This window comes from Leucoraja erinacea, chromosome 3, assembly GCF_028641065.1.
Source record: "Leucoraja erinacea ecotype New England chromosome 3, Leri_hhj_1, whole genome shotgun sequence".
In the NCBI taxonomy this organism is placed as follows: Eukaryota; Metazoa; Chordata; class Chondrichthyes; order Rajiformes; family Rajidae; genus Leucoraja; species Leucoraja erinaceus.
The window spans coordinates 110,456,021-110,481,318 of record NC_073379.1 but is presented as its reverse complement, the minus strand read 5'-3'; the positions used below and the strand labels follow the sequence as shown (position 1 = coordinate 110,481,318).

Genomic DNA, 25,298 nt, shown 5'->3' with positions numbered 1-25,298 from the left:
AGCGGCGGTGGAAAGCATCTTGTCCGGGAACATTACCATCTGGTTTGGGAATTGCTCTGCCAAGGACAAGAAGGCTCTGCAGAGAGTAGCGCGTTCGGCCGAACGCACTATGCGAACTTCACTCACCCCCCTGCAGGAACTATACAACAGGAGGTGCAACTCCAGAGCAAACAAAATCATGGGAGACCCCTTCCACCCCTGCAACGGACTGTTCCAGCTGCTACGGTCAGGCAAACGCCTCCGTTGCCATGTGGTGAGAACGGAGAGGTTGAGAAGGAGTTTCTTCCCAGAGGCAATTCGGACTGTAAATGCCTATCTCACCAGGGACTAACTCTACTGAACGTTTTTCCTTCCATTATTTATTATGTAAAAGAATATGTGTGTTATGATTGTGTTTATAATTTGTTTGGTTGTTTTGTTGTTTGCCTTTTGCACAAAAGTCCGCGAGCATTGCCACTTTAATTTCACTGCACATCTCGTATGTGTATGTGACAAATAAACTTGACTTGACTTGACTTGATAATAATAATAATAATAATAATAATAGCACATCTTTCCCTTCTTACACAAACATGGAAATGTACTTTTTTATGCCTCTCTTTAGAAAAATGTTCTATTCTACTTAACATTTTCAATCATTGCTTTTGTCTTCCTTTGCCACGTTCTGAAATGTTCCCAATCTACAGACTGACTGATTTTTTTTTTAATGTTGGCAACATTATAAGGCTTTTCCTTTGATCTAAGGCAGTATTATCATAAATTCTCTTGATGACCATGGCTGGCCCACATTTCATATTTCTTGTTTTTTTTTTCTTGCATTTAATGGGATGCCCATGACTTGCAAGCGGTGTTACGGAAGATTTAAATAATGTGGTTAATTATAAAGTAAAAGGAAATCTGGTTAAAATGAATGAAACTGTGTGTACAGTAACACACAGCGTGTCTGTCATTAAACTGGGGAGCTGAAGATATTCATGTGTTGGGCGAAATCAAACATGATGGGGATTACGGAGACATGATTGCAAAATATCAGAACGTTGCCGAAAAGATCGAGAGGCAAAAAATGAGAAAGTGAAGTAGCAGTACCTATCGAGGACAACGTAATCGCGATAGAGTGAAGAAGCACGGCTATAATGAGGAAAAAGTGTAGAATCAACATGGAGTAAAGTGGAAACACATTGAGGAGTGATTACACAAAGGTGTTGTCTGCAGATTACTAAAAAACATAGAAACATAGAAAATAGGTGCAGGAGGAGGCCATTTGGCCCTTCGAGCCAGCACCGCCATTCATTGTGATCATGGCTGATCGTCCCCTATCAATAACCCGTGCCTGCCTTCTCCCCATATCCCTTGACTCCACTAGTCCCTAGAGCTCTATCTAACTCTCTCTTAAATCCATCCAGTGACTTGGCCTCCACTGCCCTCTGTGGCAGGGAATTCCACAAATTCACAACTCTCTGGGTGAAAACGTTTTTTCTCACCTCAGTCTTAAATGACCTCCCCTTTATTCTAAGGCTGTGGCCCCTGGTTCTGGACTCGCCCAACATTGGGAACATTTTTCCTGCATCTAGCTTGTCCAGTCCTTTTATAATTTTATATGTTTCTCGAAGGTTATCCATCATCCATCCATCCATCCTCATCCATCTAAACTCCAGTGAATACAAGCCGAGTCTTTTCAATCTTTCCTCATGTGACAGTCCCGCCATCCCAGGGATCAATCTCGTGAACCTACGCTGCACTGCCTCAATCACAGAGAAAGAAATATACAGATATATTAGGGAAAGGAGTGAAAAACATATTAATAATCATGGGGGAATTCAACTACGAAATATTAAATTAACCAGAGGGGTAGGTAATAACAAAAGGATTTGAGTATAGGAGCAGGGAGGTTCTACTGCAGTTGTACAGGGTCTTGGTGAGACCACACCTGGAGTATTGCGTACAGTTTTGGTCTCCAAATCTGAGGAAGGGCATTATTGCCATAGAGGGAGTGCAGAGAAGGTTCACCAGACTGATTCCTGGGATGTCAGGACTGTCTTATGAAGAAAGACTGGATAGACTTGGTTTATACTCGCTAGAATTTAGGAGATTGGGAGGGGATCTTATAGAAACTTACAAAATTCTAAAGGGATTGGACAGGCTAGATGCAGGAAGATTGTTCCCGATGTTGGGGAAGTCCAGGACAAGGGGTCGCAGCTTAAGGATAAGGGGGAAATCCTTTAAAACCGAGATGAGAAGAACTTTTTTCACACAGAGAGTGGTGAATCTCTGGAACTCTCTGCCACAGAGGGCAGTCGAGGCCAGTTCGTTGGCTATATTTAAGAGGGAGTTAGATGTGGCCCTTGTGGCTAAGGGGATCAGAGGGTATGGAGAGAAGGCAGGTACGGGATACTGAGTTGGATGATCAGCCATGATCATATTGAATGGCGGTGCAGGCTCGAAGGGCCGAATGGCCTACTCCTGCACCTATTTTCTATGTTTCTATGTAAATATGGAATAGAGTTTCTATGAAGTCCTTTCTGACCCAATAACAGTTTAGTTTATTGTCACATGTGAAAAGCTTTTGTTGCATGCTATCCAGTCAGTGGAAAGACAATACAGGATTACAGTCAAGCCGTCGACAGTGTGTAGATGTATGCTAAGGGAATAACGTTTTGTGTAAAGTAAAGCCAGCAATGTCCGATCAAGGATAGTCCTAGGATCACCAATGAGGTGGATAGTACTTCGGGACAGCTCTCTGGTTGTGGTAGGATGATTCAGTTGCAATAAATAGAGTGGAGAATTCACAATTGTGTATAGTTATGGACCTGTGCATGCAAGACAAGTAAAAGCAGGAGGACGTCAGGTCAAAAGTGACCATCAAATTGAGACATTTTAAGATGATAACGGAGTAGAATGCAAAAAATATATTGGAGATGTAAGGAATTACAGATGCTGGTATCTTGAGCAAAACATTAGTTGCCGGAGTAATGGCAGCATCTGCAGAAAGAATGGACTGTGGACGTGTCGGATTGGTACCCTTCTTAGACACTCAGATACATCCAAAGACAATCAGATATATCCGAGGGCATTGAGATATATCCAAGGACATTGCGGGAAACTAGAGAGGAAATTGCAGGAGCCCTGGTTGAAATTTACGAGTCGTCCTTAAATACAGGAGAGGTGCCGAAACACTGTGGGTGCCTCTTTTCAAGAAGGACTACAAGGAAAATGCTGGGAACTATAGGCCGGCGAGCTTAATATCTGCAGTTGGAAAGTTACTGGAGAGTATTCTGAGGGATAGGATATACAGGCATTGGATGGGCAAAGGCTGATTGGGGATAGTCATCATGGTTCTGTACGTGGGAAATCATGTCTCACAAATCTATTGATTTTTTTGAAGACATGATCAAAAAGGTCGATGAGGGCAGAGCTGTAGATGTTGTGTACATGTATTACAGTAAGGTATTCAACAAGGTTCTGCATGGTAGGCTGCTCTGGAAGGTTAGATTGTATGAGATCCAAAGAGAGATAACTGAATGGATAGCAAATTGGCTCCATGGAAGGAAGCAGAGGGTGATGGTGGAAGGTTTGTTCTCGGACCGGAGGCCTGTGACTAGTGGTGTGCCTCAGGGTTCGGTGCTGGGCCCGTTACTGTTTGTCATCTACATCAATGATTTGGATGAGAACATACAGGGCAAGATTAGCAGGTTTGCCGATTATACAAAAGTGGGTGGTTTTGCAGACAGTGAAGATGGTTGTGAAAGATTGCAGCAGGACCTTGATCGATTGGCCAGGTGGGCTGAGGAATGGTTGATGGAATTTAATACTGAGAAGTGTGAGGTGTTGCATTGAACAAGGGCAGGACCTACACAGTAAATGGTAGGCCTCCGGATAGTGTTGTGAAGCAGAGGGATTTCGGAGTACAGGTGCATGGTTCCTTGAAGGTCGAGTCGCAGGTGGATTAAGGGCCTGTCCCATGAGCATGCGCCTGAATGCGGCAAGCGCTACCTAACGTGGTCGCTTGAGCCGTACGGCCTCGCGGGGCCGGTCCCACTTCGATCACCGGAGCCGTATGGAGTTGTGCGGAGCTGGTCCCGACATCGCACGGAGCTCCGAAAAACTGACCGTGTTTAAAACTTCCGCGTGGCAATGGCCTGCCGACCCGCAGCCGCCTCGACGCCGTACGCACCGTCTCGACGCCGTGTCACACTCCACCTCCGCACAGCTCCCGCTTCTGGTCTGGTCGTGCTTGCCGCATGCAGGCGCATGCTGGTGGGACCAGCCCTTTAGGTCGTGCTTGCCACATGCAGGTCGCGTGGGACAGGCCCTTCAGGTGGTCAAAAAGGCTTTTGGCACTTTGGACTTCATCAGTTAGAGTATTGAGTATAGAAGTTGCGAGCTCATTTTGCAGTTGTATAAGACGATGGTGAGACCGCATTTAGAATATTGTGTTCAGTTCTTGGCACCAAGTTATAGGAAAGATATTGTCAAGCTTGAAAGGGTTCACAAAAGATTGATGAGGATGTTGCAAGGACTAGAGGGTGTGAGCTATAGGGGGAGGCTGAGTAGGCTGGATCTCTATTCCATGGAGCGCAGGCAGATCAGGGGTGACCTTATAGAGGTATACAAAATCATGAGAGGAATAGTTTGGGTAGATGCACAGAGTCTCTTGCCCAGAGTAGGGGAATTGAGGACCAAAGGAATGTAGGTTCAAGATGAAAGGGAAAAGATTTAATAGGAATCCGAGGGGTAACTTTTTCACACAAATGGTGCTGGGTGTATGGAACAAGCTGCTGGAGAAGGTAGTTGAAGATGGGACTATCCCATCATCAAATAAACAATTAGACAGGTACATGGATAGGACAGGTTTGGAGGGATATGGACCAAGCGCAGGCAAGTGGGACTAGTGTAGCTGGGACATTGTTGGCCGGTGTGGGCAAGTTAGGCCGAAGGGCATGTTTCCACGCTGTATCACTCTATGACCAGGTTGAAAGTTTGGAGAAAAGGCTGTTTTAAGGAACTGAGTGCAGTTGGATTTGGAAAAATGGGCAACAATGATGTAGATTAATGGGAGCCATTTAAAACAATGTTCAATAGAATTCAGGAAATAAGTGCAAAAAGGAAAGAATAAACTAAACATTTATGAGACTCCGTGAATGAATAATAGCATATGGGAGCAAATAAAGGAAAGAGGCACATTAAAGGGCCTGTCCCACTGTACGAGGTAACTCAAGAGCTCTCCTGAGTTTAAAAATAAATCAAACTCGTGGTAAGCAATTAGAATGTCCGTAGCGGGTACGTTGGAGCTCGGAGACGTCTCTTAGCGGCTCGTAACGCTAACGGCAGGTACTTGGGAAACGCGGTAAGCTCGTGAAGACTCATGAAGATTTTTCAACATGTTGAAAAATGCCCACGAGAGCCCCGAGTACCTATGAGCGGCCATTAGAATCAGGGCAAACTCGGGAGAACTCTTGAATTAGCTCGTACAGTGGAACACGCAAACACACCAGGAAAAGGCATTGTCAGTGAAATTATTTACAGATTAGGACAAAAATAAACATGTTAGTATGGCTGAATATGAAATTTAATTAGGGAACATAAAAAAAGGAAAATATATTACAGATGAACCAATAAGGAATCTGACAATGGGACGGGGCCATTATGAGATGGAAAAGATTGTGAAAATATTAAATCACTGCTGCAGTATTTACCGGGGAGGTAGAACGGGCGGACATGATAGTAGAGGCTGAGATGGGTAATCAGGAAAGTGCATTTAAAAAAAAAAAAAATTTAATACCATTATCTAATGGAATTCCGAGAGTAAGACCATTAGTCTGGATGGATTCCATCTGCCGTTAGAGGCAGCGGAGGCATGGAGACACATAATAATTTGTGAGGACTAATCCAAAAGCACTGCATCTAGCTAACATAATAGCTATATTAATGCCAGTAATATAACATGTGCAGGGATCACAGTGCAGTCAGTCTAACGCAAGTGGTAGAAAAATTTAATTAAATCTGAACTAAAGAATTAATATAAGAGCACCTGAAAGTGAAAAGTGCAATGATAAATAATGAGCATGGATTTTAGAAAAGTCTTGCTCAATCAACCTTCCTGGAATTTTTGAAGGGGTACCAGAAAACAGACAGTACTTTAAGGCAGTACATTGAGTTTGATTTATCCAGCTCCTCAATAAAGCACGCCACAATAAATAAGCATCTTGTCCGGAAATATTACAATCTGGTTTGGGAATTGCTCTGCCCAGGACAAGAAGGCTCTGCTGAGAGTAGTTCGTTAGGCCGAACGCACCATGGGAACTTCACTTGCCCCTTTGCAGGAACTATACAACAGGAGGTGCAACTCCAGAGCAAATAAAATCATGAGAGACCCCTTCCACCCCTGCAACGGACTGTTCCAGCTGCTACGGTCAGGCAAACGCCTCCGTTGGCATGCTGTGAGAACGGAGAGGTTGAGAAGGAGTTTCTTCCCAGAGGCCATTCGGACTGTAAACTCCTATCTCACTAGGGACTAACTTTACTGAACCACTCTACTGCTTTTTTTTTAAATTGCTGCTTTATTTCCCTTTTTCCTTCCGCCCACAATATTAAATATGTAAAAGAATATGTGATTCTGTTCCATTCTGTTTGTAGTTTGTTTGGTTGTCTTTTTGCACAAAGTCCGCGAGCATTGCCACTTTTCATTTCACTGCACATCTCGTATGTGTATGTGACGAATAAACTTGACTTGACGATGGGATAAAGATGGCAAAGCAAGGAAACCTTGGATTACCAAACATTTGGTCAAAAATAAAATAAATATGAAATCGGGCAGGGCCTTTGAAGAATGCAAGGCAAGTAGGGCAGAACTCAAGTAGGGCTAAAAAGGACAATAAACGTAAAAAATGGTTGATTGACGAAAATCCCAAGGCTATTTATACATACAGAAAACCATAAAGGTAACGAAGGAGAAGATAGGACTGTTCAAAAATAAAGGAGGACATTTGTGCTTGGAGTCAGAGGATGTACGTGAGGTATTAACCAAGTACTTTGCATCTGTCATAGAAACATAGAAAATAGGTGCAGGAGTAGGCCATTCGGCACTTCGAGCCTGCACCGCCATTCAAAATGGTCATGGCTGATCATCTAAAATCAGTACCGCGTTCCTGCTTTCTCCTCATATCCCTTGATTCTATTAGCCCTAAGAGCTAAATCTAACTATCTCTTGAAAACATCCAGTGAATAGGCCTCCACCGCCTTCTGTGGCAGAGAATTCCACAGATTTACAACTGGGTGATTTTTTTTTCCCTCATATGTCTTATTCTTAAACTGTGACCCCTGGTTCTGGACTCCAACATGGGGAACATTTTTCCTGCATCTGTCCTGTCCAATCCTTTTAGAATGTTATATGTAATCAACAAGGCAAAGGAACTGGTGATGAATGGAGTGTGGAGAATATGAATATGCAAGGGCAGCTTGAAATGAAGAGGAGATAGTGCCAGGGCTCTTGAAGACCATGGAGGTGGATACATCCCGGGGTTTGATGGGATTAAGAGAAGCAAGAGAGAGGATTGAAGGATCCTTGGCAAAGATAGACACAAAATGCTGGAGTAACTCAGCGGGACAGGAACATATCTGGAGAGAAGGGATGGGTGATGATTCAGGTTGAGACTCAGAGGCTGACGAAGGGTCTTGACCTGAAACGTCACCCAACCCTTCTCTCCAGAGATGCTGCCTGTCTGAAGAAGGGTTTCGGCCCGAAACATCGCCTATTTCCTTCGCTCCATAGATGCTGCTGCACCCGCTGAGTTTCTCCAGCATTTTTGTGTACCTTCGATCTTCCAGCATCTGCAGTTCCTTCTTGAACATACTCCCTGTCCTGCTGAGTTGCTCCAGCATTTTGTGTCTAGCTTCGATTTAAACCAGCATCTGCAGTTCCTTCCTACACTCCTTGGCAAAGATCTTTGCAACTTCTCCGGCCACATTCTGGAGGACAGGAGAGTAGCGAGTATTGTTCCTTTGCCTCAGAAGGGAAGTCAAGCAAATCCAAAGAATTCATTATTGGCCAGTAAGCCTAACGTCAGTGGCAGGGAAGCTATGGGAGAAGTTTCCTTGCTTAGGATTTATTCCCATTTGGAAGAGAATGGAATAACTCGGGACAGTCAGCATGGTTTTGTACGCAGCAGGTCATATCTTAGTAACTTGATCGAGGTGTTTTGAGGAGGCGACTAAGATGATCGATGAAGGTAGGGAAGTGAATTTTCCACGCATTGACTTTTGTGAGGCATTTGATGAAGACCTCTATGGCAGGCTGGTCTAGAAAGTTAAGACGCATGCGATTCACAGCAACTTGGTTGTGTGGATTCAGAGCTGGCTTACTGATAGAAAAGTGGGACAAATAGATTGCTGAATGAAAAAAGCTGGTTAAATTGGCCAACTCACAACCCTCTATCTCTGCAGTATTATTCCAATTGGTTGAGGCAGATACAATAGTGCTGTTAAAGAGGCCGTTAGACAGGCACATGAATATGCGGAGAACTTTGCAATATGGATCATCTGCAGGCCATGGAGAATGGCTTGCACAGACATTGGCGACAGGTGGCGCAATGGGCTAAGTGTTCGGCTGGCGACCGGAAGGTAGCCGGTTTGAATCCCGCTTGGAGTGCATACTGTCGTTGTGTCCTTGGGAAAGACACTTCACCCACCTTTGCCTGCGTGTGAATGTGTGTGAATGTGTGTGAGTGATTGGTGGTGGTCGGAGGGGCCGTAGGCGCAGATTAGCAGCCACGCTTCCGTCAGTCTGCCCCAGGGCAGCTGTGGCTACAGAAGTAGCTCACCACCACCGAGTGTGACTGAGGAGTGAATGAATAATGCGATGTAAAGCGCCTTGAGTATCTAGAAAGGCGCTATATAAATCCCATCCATTATTATCATTATTGTGGGGCGAAGGGCCGATTCCTGCGTTGTACTTCTCTGTGCTTTATGTTCTAGTCCTGCACAGTAGGAACTGAGAGGGGACACAATATTGTTACCTATCAGTAGTGAGAAAAACTGATGCAAAACGTGACAAAAAATGATAGGAGCAGCAAGGGTGCGTCATGATCCTAAATTACACACATACATCCTCTCTGTGAGGGGGACCTAACAGTTCTTTTCCTGTGCCCACAATATAGGTCTTGTGCCTGTGGCAAGGTGTTTCTGCATAAAAACAGTGTGGGTCTATCTATCGAAATGTTGATGTTTTTTGAAACTTAGGTGCTCAGAATGCAGTTATTTGAAAGCAGTAGTGCCAGGTGTTTAATTTAGTACTTCCTTACACTTCCTAATTAAGCAAATACAGTGACTAGTTAACGAATAAGGATTCCTATGAATTTATATCATCAATATTCCTTCAATTATCATAAAATATCATTCTGCAAAATTGAACAAATCAAATTAGAGGTAGCACAGTGGTAAGGTTGCTGCCTCACAGCACCCAGGACCAGAGTTCGGTCCCGACTACGGGTGCTGTCGGTACAGAGTTTGTATGTTCGCCCCATGACTTGGTTGGGTTTTCACCGGGAGCTCCGGTTTCCTCCAATCCACCAAAGACATACAAGTTTGTAGGTTAATTGGCTTGTTATATTTTTAAATTGTCCCTAATGTGTGTGGAATAGTGTTAGTGGGTGGGGAATATCGGTCAGCACGGAATCAGTGGGCCGAAGGGCCTGTTTCCACGCTGTATCTCTAAACTAAAAACGAAACAAATGACCAAAGTGTTTTTGTGGGAACATTGTGATTTTGTGATAAGCATTAGGAAATATGGGATTAAGAAGGAACTGCAGATGCTGGAAGATCGAAGGTAGACAGCAATGCTGGAGAAACTCAGCGGGTGCAGCAGCATCTATGGAGCAAAGGAAATAGGCAACGTTTCGGGACGAAACCCTTCTTCAGACTGATGGGGGGTGGGCAGGGAGAAGAAAGGAAAAAGGAGGAGGAGGAGGAGGAGCCTGAGGGCTGAGGGAGTGATAGGAAGGGGAGAAGACGGATAGTTATATGGATGGGAAGGGAATGGAGGGTTATGGTCTGAGCGCAGGTATATGGGACTAGGGGAGATTATGTGTTCGGCACGGACTAGAAGGGTCGAGATGGCCTGTTTCCGTGCTGTAATTGTTATATGGTTATATGGTTATAAGGGCTGCTGGACATAATGTACAGAAAAGATTCACGGGAATTCAGCCCAGATTGGAGGCGAGCTAGAAAGGCTGATAAGAAAGAGTATTGTCGGGCTGTTATTGGACTCCCGGGTGGAAGTTAAACAACTGATGAACGCGAGAAGAGAATATGAAATTGGAGTGAAAATTAGAAAAAAAGATCATTGTTTCAAAGAGAGAGTGAACACATTTGTGGCCAAAATCCACAGAATATAGCCACCCAGTGGTCAGAACGCACATGTACATGGACAATTTGGAAACTAGCCACTTTCATGTGTTTAACACTGAAAATCACACAGGGGAAATCTGAAATACAAAAGGCAAAATACGGGAAGTTAAAGGTGAAGGGAAGCAACATGTGTGCAAAGATAACATTTTTAAAAGAATCAGATAATAATAGTCTGAAGAAGGGTGTCGACCTGAAACATCACCCACCCATTCATTCTCTGACCCGCTGAGTTACTTCAGCATATGTGTCTGTCTTTGGGGTAAACCAGCATCTACAGTCCCTTTCTACGCAGTAATTTGATGCCTATTGTTATAAATAAAGGCACAACATTCTGCAAACATTGCAGGGACACACATGTTACATGGTTACAATGGTTACAGCTTCAACATACAGAAATGAATAAAAAGCAGATCTGAAATGGATAATAAGAGGCCCAAGGGGAAATTACACAAACATTATTTAGCAGCCCACATAAAAAAGGTACTTAAAATATTTTAGAAATTTATTTTAGAAGTTAAAAAGAATTAACTGCACAGCCTGGGTCAATTTCTTGTTTGTGGACTGTTCAACAGATTTTGGGTCCATTTGTTCCCATTATTTTATTTTTCCATGAAAACGTATAGAAAATAAGAAGGGGTAGGGACCAGAAAATTTTCGAACTTCTTCTTCCCCTTTTGAACATGAACGATATTAGAGTCAGAGTCAGAGTCAATTTATTGTCATTTGGACCCCTGGAGGTCCAAACGAAATGCCGTTTCTGCAGCCATACATTACATACAAATAGACCCCAGACACAACATAATTACATTTAACATAAACATCCATCACATAGCTGTGATGGAAGGCCAAATAAACTTATCTCTCCACTGCACTCTCCCCCCCCCCGATGTCAGAGTCAAAGTCATAGCCCCCGGCTGGCGATGGCGATTGTCCCGCGGCCATTAAAGCCACGCCGGGTGGTGCGAGGTCGCACACCGGGTCTTGGTGTTAGAGCCCCCGGTGTGCGCTCGCAAAGTCCGCGGCCATTCCAGCCGCGCGGGGTGGTGATGTAGGCCCCGCTCCAGGAGCTCTTCGATCCCGCAACTCGGGCGGGAGAAGTCGCCGTTGCAGGAGCCCTGAGAAGCGGTCTCCCTCCAGGGAGCCGTGGGCTCCCGGTGCCGTCGTCCACAGACCCGTCGTTGGAGCCTCCGACTCTCCGGTAGCAGCAGCAGCAGCAGCAGCAGCAGCAGCAACGACAGCAGCAGCAGCAGCGCTCCTCCACCGCTCCACCCGCTCCGGACCCGGCCAGCTCCGCGACGGCAACGGTGAGTCGCCACCTGAGTCCCCGGCTTCTTCCTGTTGGAGGCCGCTCCTCGTTGCGGCCTCAACGACACCTGAGACCCGACGAGAAAAGGTCGGGTCTCCAGTGCAGGGAGAGATTCAAAAAGTTTCCCCCCCCCTCCCACCCCCCACCCCCGACCCCCCACACACACACACCCAACATAAAATAACAAAAACTACATAAAAACACAGACAAAAAATAATAAAAACGCGGACAGGCTGCAGAGGCCGCTGCTGGCCAGAGCCGCACCGCCTACCGATTACTCACGACCATACAGGCGTCACCCCGTGACATTGAAAAATGTTGGCGACTTGACGGGTGCCAGCAGTCGCCGAAAAAAATCGCGCAAGTGGGACAGCCCCTTTAAAGTTGAAACGTTACATGTCCCAAATAGAAGGAGTCATAGGTTACCAAATCTGAGGAAGGACATTATTGCCATAGAGGGAGTGCAGAGAAGGTTCACCAGACTGATTCCTGGGATGTCAGGACTGTCTTATGAAGAAAGACTGGATAGACTTGGTTTATACTCTCTAGAATTTAGGAGATTGAGAGGGGATCTTATAGAAACTTACAAAATTCTTAAGGGGTTGGACAGGCTAGATGCAGGAAGATTGCTCCCGATGTTGGGGAAGTCCAGGACAAGGGGTCACAGCTTAAGGATAAGGGGGAAATCCTTTAAAACCGAGATGAGGAGAACTTTTTTTCACACAGAGAGTGGTGAATCTCTGGAACTCTCTGCCACAGAGGGTAGTTGAGGCCAGTTCATTGGCTATATTTAAGAGGGAGTTAGATGTGGCCCTTGTGGCCAAGGGGATCAGAGGGTATGGAGAGAAGGCAGGTATGGGATACTGAGTTGGATGATCAGCCATGATCATATTGAATGGCGGTGCAGACTCGGAGGGCCGAATGGCCTACTCCTGCACCTAATTTCTATGTTTCTATGTTACTGATAAAATAAAGGCTGAGGTTGCTGTGGCTCTGGTTCGAATCATTAATTCCATTAATATGGTTGATGTTAATATCTATTACCTCCCTGCTTAACATCGAATATAGAATTAATAGCACACGACTGACCCTATGTCTGTGTCAAACCTAATACCAAGATAAACTAATATCATCTGACTGCATTCCCTGCATATCCATGCACCTATCTAAAAGCCTCTTAAATTCCTTTATTGTATTTACCTCCATCACCATCCCTGGCAGCGCGCTCCAGGCACTAACCCTGTGGTCAGAACGTGCATGCCCCACTCTGTGTAAACAAACTTGCCCTGCAAATCTCCTTAACCCTCACACCGTAAAACTATGTCCTCTAATCTTTATCAATTACACCCAGGTAAAACGATTCACACCTTCTTCCCCACCTACCCCTCACAATTTTTTTAATTTATTTTTTTAAATACATTTTCATTAGAGGCATCTGCATATCATAATCCAAACCAGTGCAGACTATGTTTAACGGTTACATATTAAGTATCCAGGTTTCCAGGGACCCAGTTGCAAAAGTAGCTGGGATCCTCCTTTATAGAAACATAGAAAATAGGTGCAGGAGTAGGCCATTCGGCCCTTCGAGCCTGCACCGCCATTCGATATGATCATGGCTGATCATCCAACTCAGTATCCTGTACCTGCCTTCTCTCCATACCCCCTGATCCCTTTAGCCACAAGGGCCACATCTAACTCCCTCTTAAATATAGCCAATGAACTGGCCTCAACTACCTTCTGTGGCAGAGAATTCCACAGATTCACCACTCTCTGTGTAAAAAATGATTTTCTCATCTCGGTCCTAAAAGATTTCCCCTTTATCCTTAAACTGTGACCCCATGTTCTGGACTTCCCCAACATCGGGAACAATCTTCCTGCATCTAGCCTGTCCAACCCCTTAAGAATTTTGTAAGTTTCTATAAGATCCCCCCTCAATCTTCTTATCGGTTACCTATTAACATTGCCTCTAATTACTTATATTTATCGGTAGAAAAAAATAAATAAAGAAAGAAAGAAATTAGAAAAATAGGATAAACTATCAATAATACAACTTGGGAGATAGGTCCGTAGGTGAGAGAACATAAGTATTCATCTAGTCCTGGGTTCAGGCTTCAGTCCGGCCTCTGTGCTGGTCCGATCTACCCCTACAAGTAATCTATAAATGGAGACCATATTCTAATGAATAATTCTGGTTTGTCAATTAAGACATATCTAGTTTTTTCCAAATGCAAGTTCTCCATAATCCACATCTTGAGCCCCTCACAATTTTATATATTTCCATCAGGTCTCCCCTCAACCTCCGGCATTCCAAAGAATTTGGGGGGACTTGATAGAGGTCTTTAAAATGATGAGAGGGATAGACAGAGTTGATGTGGACAAGCTTTTCCCTTTGAGAATAGGGAAGATTCAAACAAGGGGACATGACTTCAGAATTAAGGGACAGAAGTTTAGGGGTAATATGAGGGGGAACTTCTTTACTCAGAGAGTGGTAGCGGTGTGGAATGAGCTTCCAATGGAAGTGGTGGAGGCAGGTTCATTGGTATCATTCAAAAATAAATTGGATAGGCATATGGATGAGAAGGGAATGGAGGGTTATAGTATGAGTGCAGGCAGGTGGGACTAAGGGAAAAAAAAGTTGTTCGGCACGGACTTGTAGGGCCGAGATGGCCTGTTTCCGTGCTGTAATTGTTATATGGTTTGTTATATGGTTAATACATTCCAAGTCCGTCCAATCTCTCCTCGTAGCTAATACTACCTAATGCCGGCAGCGTTCTGATAAGCCTCTCCCGCACCCTCTCCAAAACCTTCACATCCTTCCTGGAATGGGACAACCAGAATCGCATATAATACTCCAAATGTTGCCGAACCAAAGTGGAGGGGAATAAATCCAACAAACATAAGCGAGTCTGCTGAATTCCAACAGGACAGAAACTCCTATTGCCAATGTCCAGGACCTGGACTGGAATGTATTCATGTGAAACCAGCATGGAATTGTTGAAGGAAAATCACGTTTGGCTAATTTGATTCCTTGAAGCTACACGGAGGGAAAATGCGAGCACATAGTTGGATGTTCTGCATATAGATGTTCAAATAGTACTCAACAACTCTCCACGTAATAGCTTTGCAAGAGAAAGAAAAACAACCCACTAAACAGCGGCAGCTCAGATAAAGCATTAGGAAATGAAACAGAATTAAAGGGGGATAATTGCTTTTCAAACTGAAGGGCAGCTTACATGGCTTTACCATTGGTCATTAAGACAAATTACTTGTACTTGAGCAAATAGAGTTTCAATGTCTGCAGGCGACAAAGAAAAATGTAACAACATGCAGCATGGTGGAATAGTGGTAGAGTTGCTGCCTTACAGCGCCAGAGACCTGGGTTCCATCCTGGCTCCGTACAGAGCTTGAACATTCTCCCTGTGACCGCGTGGGTTTCGTCCAATTTCCTCCCACATTCCAAAGACGTACCGGTTTGCAGGTTAATTGGCTTTGGTAAAGATTGCAAATTGGCCCTAGTGCACAAGATAGAGCTAATATACGGGGAGCACTGGTCGGCATGGACTTGGCGGGCCAAGCTGTATCTCTAAAGTTAACTAAGAGACAGATAGGATAGTAATAGATTGTCACACACAAAAAAAAGAGACAAATTAGATTTAATGAAAAAACCTATGAAATAGTTGTAAGAGCAAGGGCCACCAGTTTTAAAGGTGGTGAGGAAGAGCAGTATGTAACCTTTTGAAAGTAGCCCAATAGGTTTTTATTCTACAAAACAAACAATATGATTTGCTTAAGAAAGAACTACAGATGCTGGAAAAATCGGCAGACAAAAATGCTGGAGATACTCAGCGTCTATGGAGAAGGAATAGGTGATGTTTCGGGTCGAGACCCTTCTTCAGACTGATGGGGGAGGGGGGGCAGGATAAAAAGAAAGGAAGAGGCGGAGACAGTAAGCTTGAGGGAGTGTCTGAAGAAGGGTTTCGGCCCAAAACGTTGCCTATTTCCATCTCTCCATAGATGCTGCTGCACCCGCTGAGTTTCTCCAGCATTTTTGTGTACCTTCGATTTTCCAGCATCTGCAGTTCCTTCTTAAAAGCTTGAGAGAGAGCTGGGAAGGAGGGGGAAAGCAAGGACTAAGTGAAATTAGAAAAGCCAATGTTCATCCCACTGGGGTGTAAAGTATCCAAGCGAAATATGAGGTGCTGTATCAGTCAAGAAATGGGGTTCAAAAGTATTGAAGTTATATCAGATGATTAGAAATCATTCTTTGCGCTAGGCAACAAATTGTAGATTTCAGAGGTTTTTATAAACCATTCACCCATCCTTGCCACCATATGATGGCAATTTCAGTCATTTCGAAAAAAAAATTACAAATACCTGGAGAATTCAGAGATTTTTAACAATCATTCACCAATCTTCAACATCATATTATGATTAGAGAGATGTTAATGTCAGTAACTGCACAATGCTAGAGATGAGAAACTTCAGTAAAGGGCCTGTCCCAGCCGCATGCGACTGCATGCGTCTAGCGCGACCAAACGTGGTGTCTTGAGCCGTACGGCCTCGCGTGGCCGGTCCCACTTCTAACTGCGGAGCCGTCTGGAGCTGGTCCCGACATCATGCTCACCAATCAGCTGGGCAGGAGGCGGGCCGACTGAATTTGGACGTCGCACGGCGTCGGGCGGTGACGTCATCGTGCAACGCCACGCGCTAGACATACGCCATCAAGACGCTGCGTACGGCGTCGCTACGTACACGCCCGTCGAGGCGGTGCGTACGGCCTCAATGCGGCCGCGCGGGATTTTTGGACAGTGTCAGTTTTTCAGAACCCCGCACGTTGTCCAGACCAGCTCCGCACAACTCCATACGGCTCCGGCGAACCAAGTGGGACCGGCCCCGCGAGGGCGTACGGCTCATCGACCACGTTAGGTCGCGCTTGCCGCATGGAGTCGCATGCTGGTGGGACCGGCCCTTTACATGGAAGTGTGTTGGTACAATTTAACTCCTATGAGCTCAAGGAAAGATTTCATTGTAAAATCATGGACCATATGGAATAAGCAAGTAAAAACGTGTGCCAGCAGTGATTGTAACAAATCTCTGGAGTGGCACAGTGGTAGTGTTGATACCTTACAGCGCCAGAGACCCGGGTTCGATCCTGGCTACGGCTGCTTGTCTGTACTGAGTTTGTACCTTCTCCCCGTGACCTGCGTGGGTTTTCTCCAAGAACAACGGTTCCCCCCGACATTCCAAAGAAGTAGGTTAATTGGCTTGGTATAAATGTAAAAAATGTCCACAGGGTAGGATAGTGTTAATGTGCTGGGATCACTGGTCAGTGAGGACTCAGTGGGCCAAAGGGCCTTTTCCCCACTGTATCTCTAAACTAAACAGACAGAGAGTTTTAAACTAATTTACAAAAGGACCAAGAGGCAAGATGAGGAAACAATTCTTTAAGTAGAGAATTGCAAAACTCTGGAATGCACAGCCTGAAACAACACCAATTGTGTTGTGATGTTTGAAAGAACTGGATATACATTGGAAGGAAAAATATTAGAGGTCATGAGAAGAATGGCAAAGAGAAACTAATCAAACAAGTCCATCAATAGGCCACACAGGTACATTGGGCCAACTAGCTTCCACCACGCTTGCTATGCTACTGTTCAGATAAGACCATGGTAAGGCCATCAAATAGGCCAAAAGGGACCTGCTCTCAGCTCGAGAATGAGACGGATGTTTGGCAGCTGTTGCGGGTCCTGAATGCAATCACAAGGCGAAATCAGGAGGCAGCTCAAACGACAGCGAAGCATCACTCCCCGATGAGCTCATTGCGTTTTACGCACACTTTGATAGGGAGAACACTGATGTGCCTTCTCAAGCCCCCATTCGCTGTGATGGTATTTCAGTCTCAGTCACAGAGGCTGACGTCAGGAAATCCTTCAGAGGGGTGAACCCTCGAAAAGCGCCTGGACCTGATGGTATACCTGGTCGTGTTCTAAAAACCTGTGCGGACCAACTGGCTGGAGATTTTACAGACATTTTCAACCTCTCACTTCTGAGGTCCCCACCTGCTTTAAAATGGCATCAATTATACCAGTGCCCAAGAAGAGTAAGGTGACGTGCCTCAATGACTATCGACCAGTGGCACTAACGCTGGTGCTGATGAAGTGCTTTGAGAGGCTGATCATGGAGCAAATCAACTCCTACCTCGACAAAAACCTGGACCCACTGCAGTTCGCTTACCGCCACAACAGATCAACGGTGGATGCGATCTCGCTGGCCCTCCACTCCGCTCTGGACCACTTGGACAACAAAAACTCATATGTCAGGCTGTTATTCATTGACTGCAGCTCGGCATTTAACACAATCATCCCCTCCAAGCTGGTTACCAAACTGGCAGAACTGGGTCTCTGCGCATCTCTCTACAATTGGATCCTCGACTTCCTCATTCACAGACCACAGTCTGTTCGTATTGGTGGAAATATGTTATCCTCGATAACAATCAGCACGGAAGCACCTCAAGGCTGCGTGCTCAGCCCCCTGCTGTACTCACTCCATACTCATGACTGCGTAGCCGGACACAGTGCGAACTCCATCATCAAGTTCGCTGTCGACACCACTATTGTGGGGCGTATCACTGATGAAGACGAGTCGGATTATAGAAGTGAGATCGACCGATTGACCAAATGGTGCCAGCACAATAACCTGGCCCTTAACACCAGCAAAACCAAGGAACTGATTGTGGACTTTGGAAGGGTTAGGATAGGGACCCACAACCCTGTTTATTTCAACAGGTGGAAAGGGTCAAGAACTTCAAATTCCTGGGCGTGCATATTTCCAAAGATCTCTCCTGGTCTCAGCACACTGATGCAATTAAAAAGAAAGCACATCAGCACCTCTACTTCCTGAGAAGATTACGGAGAGTCGATATGTCAAGGAGGACTCTGTAACTTTTACAGGTGCACAGTCGAGAGCATGCTGACCAGTTGCATCCTGGCTTGGTTCAGCAACTTGAGCGCCCTGGAGAGGAAAAGGCTTCAAAAAGTAGTAAACACTGCCCAGGCCATCATCGGCTCTGACCTCCCCACCATCGAGAGGATCTATCACAGTCGCTGCCTCAAAAAGGCTGGCAGCATCATCAAGGACACCACACCACACATGGGAGAAGGCAGGAGAATGAGGTTAGGAGGGAGAGATAGATTAGCCAAGATTGAATGGTGGAGTAGACTTGATGGGCTGAATGGCCTAATTCTGCTCCTATCACTATGACCTTGTGACAAACTACCAAATATAAGCAAGATGCAAGATTTCTTGTAGTGCAACCGGCAAATAAAATTTGCATACATCAATATACTAACTATTGAATATATGTCGGTACACCATTTGAAACAGGTAATGTAATTCTGGCAGTCAGCATTTGTAGCTTGCTATTGATACTGGAACCAAGCCAAAGGAGACATGCGTTGGGAAAAAATAATCAAGTCTTTTGTGTTTATTGTCTTTGAGGTATCCCCGAGAAGGGGATATGCCTGCAATTCTCCAGGAATCTCTCACTTGGACTGGTTCTCATTGAAACTGTCAGAGATTCCCGAAAGTTGATCATAAACACCAAGCATGCTGAGGATACTGGCACTGTAGACAATACTAGGATATGTTGCCATTCAAACGTGCAAAGTTCCCAAGTTATAGGCACAGAATAAGGCCATTCGGCCCATTAAGTCTACTCCGCCATTCATTCATGGCTGATCTATCTTTCTAACTCTCAACCTCTTTCAGGAAAGGTGGAATTCTTTCACAGGGAAAATATTGGAAGCTGTTATTAAAGATGTGGTAACAGAACACAGATAAAAAATAAGGCAAATTCAACATGGTTTTGTGAACAGCAAATCATGTTTGACTAATTCATTGAAATTCTTTGAAGAAACAAGGTCCTGGTGATGGACTAGACTAGAGTTTCCAGAACGCATTTAATAATATAGGGGGGACCTGATAGAGGTCCTGATAGAATGATTAGAGGGATAGACAGAGTTGATGTGAACAAGCTTTTCCCTTTGAGAGTAGGGAAGATTCAAACAAGAGGACATGACTTCAGAATTAAGGGACAGAAGTTTAGGGGTAATATGAGGAGGAACTTCTTTACTCAGAGAGTGGTAGCGGTGTGGAATGAGCTTCCAGTGGAAGTGGTGGAGGCAGGTTCGTTGGTATCATTTAAAAATAAATTGGATAGGTATATGGATGAGAAGGGAATGGAGGGTTATGGTATGAGTGCAGGCAGGTGGGACTAAGGGGAAAACAAATTTGTTCGGCACGGACTTGTAGGGCCGAGATGGCCTGTTTCCGTGCTGTAATTGTTATATGGTTATATTATATGGTTATATGGTTAATATGATGTGTCAATGTTTATTGAGGAAAAATGTTTATGATGTAAAAGATAATACACAGGTATGGTAAGAAGATTGTCTGACTAACAGGAACCAGAGTAGGCATAAATACATCACTTTGTTTCTGGTTGGCTAGGTATATATAATAAAAGGTGTGCCACATAGATCTGTACTGGATCATCAATGTCTTACAATTTATATGAATGATTTGGATGAAAGACCAAAGAATAGGATATTCAATGTTCTGAAACCACATTGATAGATAGAAAAATAAGTTTTAAGAAAGATATGCGGAGGATAGGAACGAATATGGATGTTAAGTGAATGAGAACATGAGTGACAATGGAACCATTCGCTAGTGGGAACTGATTCTCATTGTTTATCTGTGCTAATCCTACATTGACCCTATACACATCCATCTCTAAAACCTTCTCTCAATCTACTTCCTTGAAGGAGAGTAACATTACCTCCTGCAATATAGAGCGATATGGTGTGGAAACAGGCCCTTCAGCCCAACTTGCCCACACTGGCCAACATGTCCCAGCTACACTAGTTCCACCTGCCCACGTTTGATCCAAATCCCTCCCAACTTGTCCTATCCATTTACCTGTCTAACTGTTTCTTAAATGTTGGAACAGTCCCAGCCCCAACTACCTCCTCTGGCAACTTGTTCCATACACCCATCGCCCTTTGTGTGAAAAAGTTACCCCTCAGATTCATATTAAATCTATTCCCCTTCACCATGAACCAATGTCCTCTGGTCCTCGATTCCCCTACTCTGACCAAGAGATTCTGTTTATCTACCTGATTTATTCCTCTCGCGATTCCATACACCTCTATAAGATCACCCCTCATCCTCCTGTGCCCCAGGAGTAGAGACCCAGCCTACTCAACCTCTCCCTATAGCTCACACCCTCTAGTCCTGGCAACGGCCTCCTAAATCTTCCCTGAACCCTTTCAAGCTTGACAATATCTTTCCTATAATCTTGTATCTGAAAAACCTCAACCCCAGAACTATTCTGGTAAATTTCATCTGCAGGCTCTTATAGGGCTTTACTTCCTTCCTAAAGTGTGGTGATTGACATTGGCCTAACCTTGTCTTAGAGATGAGGCAATTGTTACATTTAAGAATTTAGATAGGCAGTTAAATAGGCAGGGAATAAAAGGATATGGTCCCACATCAGACAAATGGGATTAATGTCGATGGGCAAAAGGGCTGGCATGGATGTGATGGGCTGAAGGGCCTGTTTCTGTGCTGCACAACTCTGTGACTCTTTTAACCATACAATACGATGATATTTTATTTATCCCAGGAGGGAAATTGATCTTCCAACTGTCATAAAACGCAAGATGCACAAAACTAAAGTGACGAGTAGAAAGGATTGGGGATGTGTAAAGATTGGGGAGGGGGGAGGGGAGTCAGTCTACTCCATGACAAAAGTTGTAGGAGTTGTATAGTTTGATAGCCACAGGGAAAAATGATCTCCTGTGGCGTTCTGTGCTGCATCTTTGTGGAACCAGTCTGTTGCTAAAGGTGCTCCTCAGGTTGACTAGTGTGTCATGGGGGGGGGGGGGGGGTCAGCTGTATTGTCCAAAATGCTCCACAGTTTGAAGAGCATCCCCACTGCAAGATCACCTCCCATGGATCCAACTCCACCCCCAAGACGGATTCCCAGGGACTGACTCCCCTGACTCGACTGTTGAACCCCAGGATATCATATGCTTTGTTGACTATTCCTGCAACCTCTTCCCTGTCAAACACTTGTGCGTATATATACACACTATTTAGGACTGTGGTAGTCAATCTATATTCTTTTTGCTAAAATAAATACAGCAACTGTGAGTTTTTCTCCTGATCCACAGTTTACTTCTCCACTTGGTGTTACATGTAATTTAAACGTTGCCTTGATATCAAAGCCTATCATTTCTAATTCAGTCTGGAAATTTGTTTCTGTTAATGTTTTGGGCCACGTATGTAATAAGGTCTGGAACTAATTAGTCTTGGTGGATGTCATTATATTTGAATGCAAAACTGTTTCGTTATGTGCAGTCTCTTTGACTTAGCTATTTATATTATTCTCAACAACTTTTGATTCAAACCACATATGACTACAGAGGTTCTTGTTAAATGTTTTACCACAAGTTAAATAAGTAACATTGACCCCACACAGCAAAAAGTTTGTAAATATATCAGCGGCATAGCTTTAAATCTGATGAAAAACATTATAATTCACAACAAGAGTTGTGAATCTGTGGAATTCTCTGCCACAGAAGGTAGTGGAGGCCAATTCACTGGATGTTTTCAAGAGAGTTAGTTATAGCTCTTCAAGCTAACGGAATCAAGGGATATGGGGAGAAGGCAGGAACGGGGTACTGATTCTGGATGATCAGCCATGATCACATTGAATGGCAGTGCTGGCTCGAAGGGCCGAATGGCCAACGCCTGCAACTATTTTCTAACTTTCTATGTTTCTATAATTTGTTTATCTTAAGGGGTTGGACAGGCTAGATGCAGGAAGATTATTCCCGACGTTGGGGAAGTCTAGAACAAGGGGTCACATTTTAAGGATAAGGGATGGAAGTCTTTTTTACACAGAGAGTGGTGAATCTGTTGAATTATCTGCCACAGAAGGTAGTTCAGGCCAGTTCATTGGCTATATTTAAGAGGGAGTTAGATGTGGCCCTTATGGCTACAGGGATCAGGGGGTATGGAGAGAAGGCAGGTACGGGATACTGAGTTGGCTGATCAGCCATGATCATATTGAATGGCGGTGCAGGCTCGAAGGGCCCAATGGCCTACTCCTGCACCTATTTTCTATGTTCCTATGTTTAAATGGGAGATATTTACTCGATTTTTCTAGCAACCATTTCCATTACTTAGAAAGTAGTATCATGCTACACCCATGAAATATTTATATCAAGTACTTAATGTGAAATATAAATTTGTCTTGTATGTTTGCATTGACTTAATACTCAACAAATGCTAAGTTGCAAATTGTTTCCAGGAGCTCTCCATTTATGCTACATATCTGTCCAATTTCAGTAATCGCAATGAATTTCTCATAAGGTTTTGTGTTACGATAAACCAAGTTGATCTATATTTGGTGAAACAGTTACAGTCACATTCATGTGAAACGGGATTTCATTCTTAATACCCTACGGTAAATGCTAAGCAATAATAGTACTACACTGGCAAAAATATTTCTTAGTCACTAAGTAATTATCTTAAAGATTTTTTTACAGAGACAACTCTTTCAATTACATTCTCCCACAAGTACCTCTGTGGGACTTGTCTGTAATGTATAATAAAAGCATTAAAAGATACAGCACAGGACAACACGAGTACAGGAGATGCTTGTGTGATATTAGACAGCCACATATTGCAGCACAGGTTAGTGTACTGTATTATTGCAGACATTGAAGAGGTGGGCATGCAGGAAAGAGGTGTTGCTAAGGTCTGCGCTTGCACTTACCAACCTCCAGAATACTAGAGCAGCTGGGACCTGTGAATCCATCGGGACACTCACATGAAAAAGCTTCATCTGCCAACCCTGCCATGCAGGTACCACCATTCTCGCATGGGTTGGTTTTGCATATTTCTCCTGTTACAGATGTAAAAGAGATCACGTATTAAGGAATGTGTTAAGGTCAAAGCAGATAACTAAAAAAAATGATCAAGACAAATTGATAAAAGATAACTGTGATACCTTAACCAGCACCAAATCACAGAATATAATTATCTAAATAACGTCAAGCCGGGTACTATCTAAATGGTGTCAAGTTAGGAAAGGGGAAGTACAACGGGATCTGGGGGCCCTTTGTACATCAGTCTATCAAAACAAGCATGCAGGTACAGCAGGCAGTGAAGAAAGCGAATGGCATGTTGGCCTTTATAACAAGAGGAATCGAATATAGGAGCAAAGAGGTCCTTCTGCAGTAGTGAGACCACACCTGGAGTATTGTCTGCAGTTTTGGTCCCCTAATTTGAGGAAGGACATTTTTGCTATTGAGGGAGTGCAGCGTAGGTTTACAAGGTTAATTCCCGGGATGGCGGGACTGTCATATGCTGAGAGAATGGAGCGGCTGGGCTTGTACACTCTGGAGTTTAGAAGGATGAGAGGAGATCTCATTGAAACATATAAGATTGTTAAGGGCTTGGACACGCTAGAGGCAGGAAACATGTTCCCGATGTTGGGGGAGTCCAGAACCAGCGGCCACAGTTTAAGAATAAGGAGTAAGCCATTTAGAACGGAGACAAGGAAACATTTTTTCTCACAGAGAGTTGTGAGTCTGTGGAATTCTCTGCCTCGGAGGGCGGTGGAGGCCGGTTCTCTGGATGCTTTTGAGAGAGAGCTAGACAGGGCTCTTAAAAATAGCGGAGTCAGGGGATATGGGGAGAAGGCAGGAACGGGGCACTGATTGGGGATGATCAGCCATGATCACATTGAATGGCGGTGTTGGCTCGAAGGGCCGAATGGCCTACTCCTCCACCTATTGTCTATTGTCTATAATTAGGCAAGCTAAATAGCAAGGAAATGATGCACTATGTACTAAAGGTGTGAGTGAATATGACATTTCAAAATGAATCTAAGATATACAATTTTCCTATGTAATGCTGTATCCATGTCCCTACCATGCTGGGTAACCATCTACATGGCCTTATTGTGAGCACACTTACAAGAAATATCAATTCAATGATTCACAAGTACCTCGGCACAGTGAAATGCTTTCTTATGCATACAACCCAGTAAAGTCATACAGCAGTCTTCAGTCTTCGTACAAGAGTTACAAAGTTTCTGGCATTAACAAAGTTACAAAAGTTCATCAAAATGTTCTATCTTTTGCCAGCCACCGCATGTGGCAGCAGTTGGCCCACCACCGTGTGTCCCCCTTTTGTTCTCTGTGGCCCCAGGCTGGGGCTCCCCATCAATCTCAGTAGCAATAGTAACATTAGATACAAAACCTATTATTGTTTGTTTGTGGTTGTTTTTTGTGTGTATGCATGTGTGCGTGTGTATTTATGTGTGCGTAGGATCTATATCTATCTATATATATGTATAGATATTACACTAAGTAATTGTGTCTTACACTTACTAGACTAAGTGGGACCCGTTGGGTCCCAGCATCACACGGGAGGGCTGGTCACCAATGCAATATTCCACCTCTCCACCAATTCCAATATTGCGAGGGGGGGGGCTTTCTGTTGCGCTAGTATGGGG

General features: G+C 44.3%; 1 protein-coding gene across 2 annotated transcripts in view; it reads right to left on the bottom strand.

Moving 5' to 3' along the window:
- The window catches only part of LOC129695921 (EGF-like repeat and discoidin I-like domain-containing protein 3), a 150,055-nt gene that overhangs the window by 41,922 nt on the left and 82,835 nt on the right, over positions 1–25,298 (bottom strand). For both annotated transcript variants that reach the window (XM_055633385.1, XM_055633382.1), the window contains exon 2: positions 23,553–23,681. In XM_055633385.1, the coding sequence (XP_055489360.1) occupies positions 23,553–23,681 (129 nt within the window). The remainder of the gene's footprint in view (positions 1–23,552; positions 23,682–25,298) is intronic.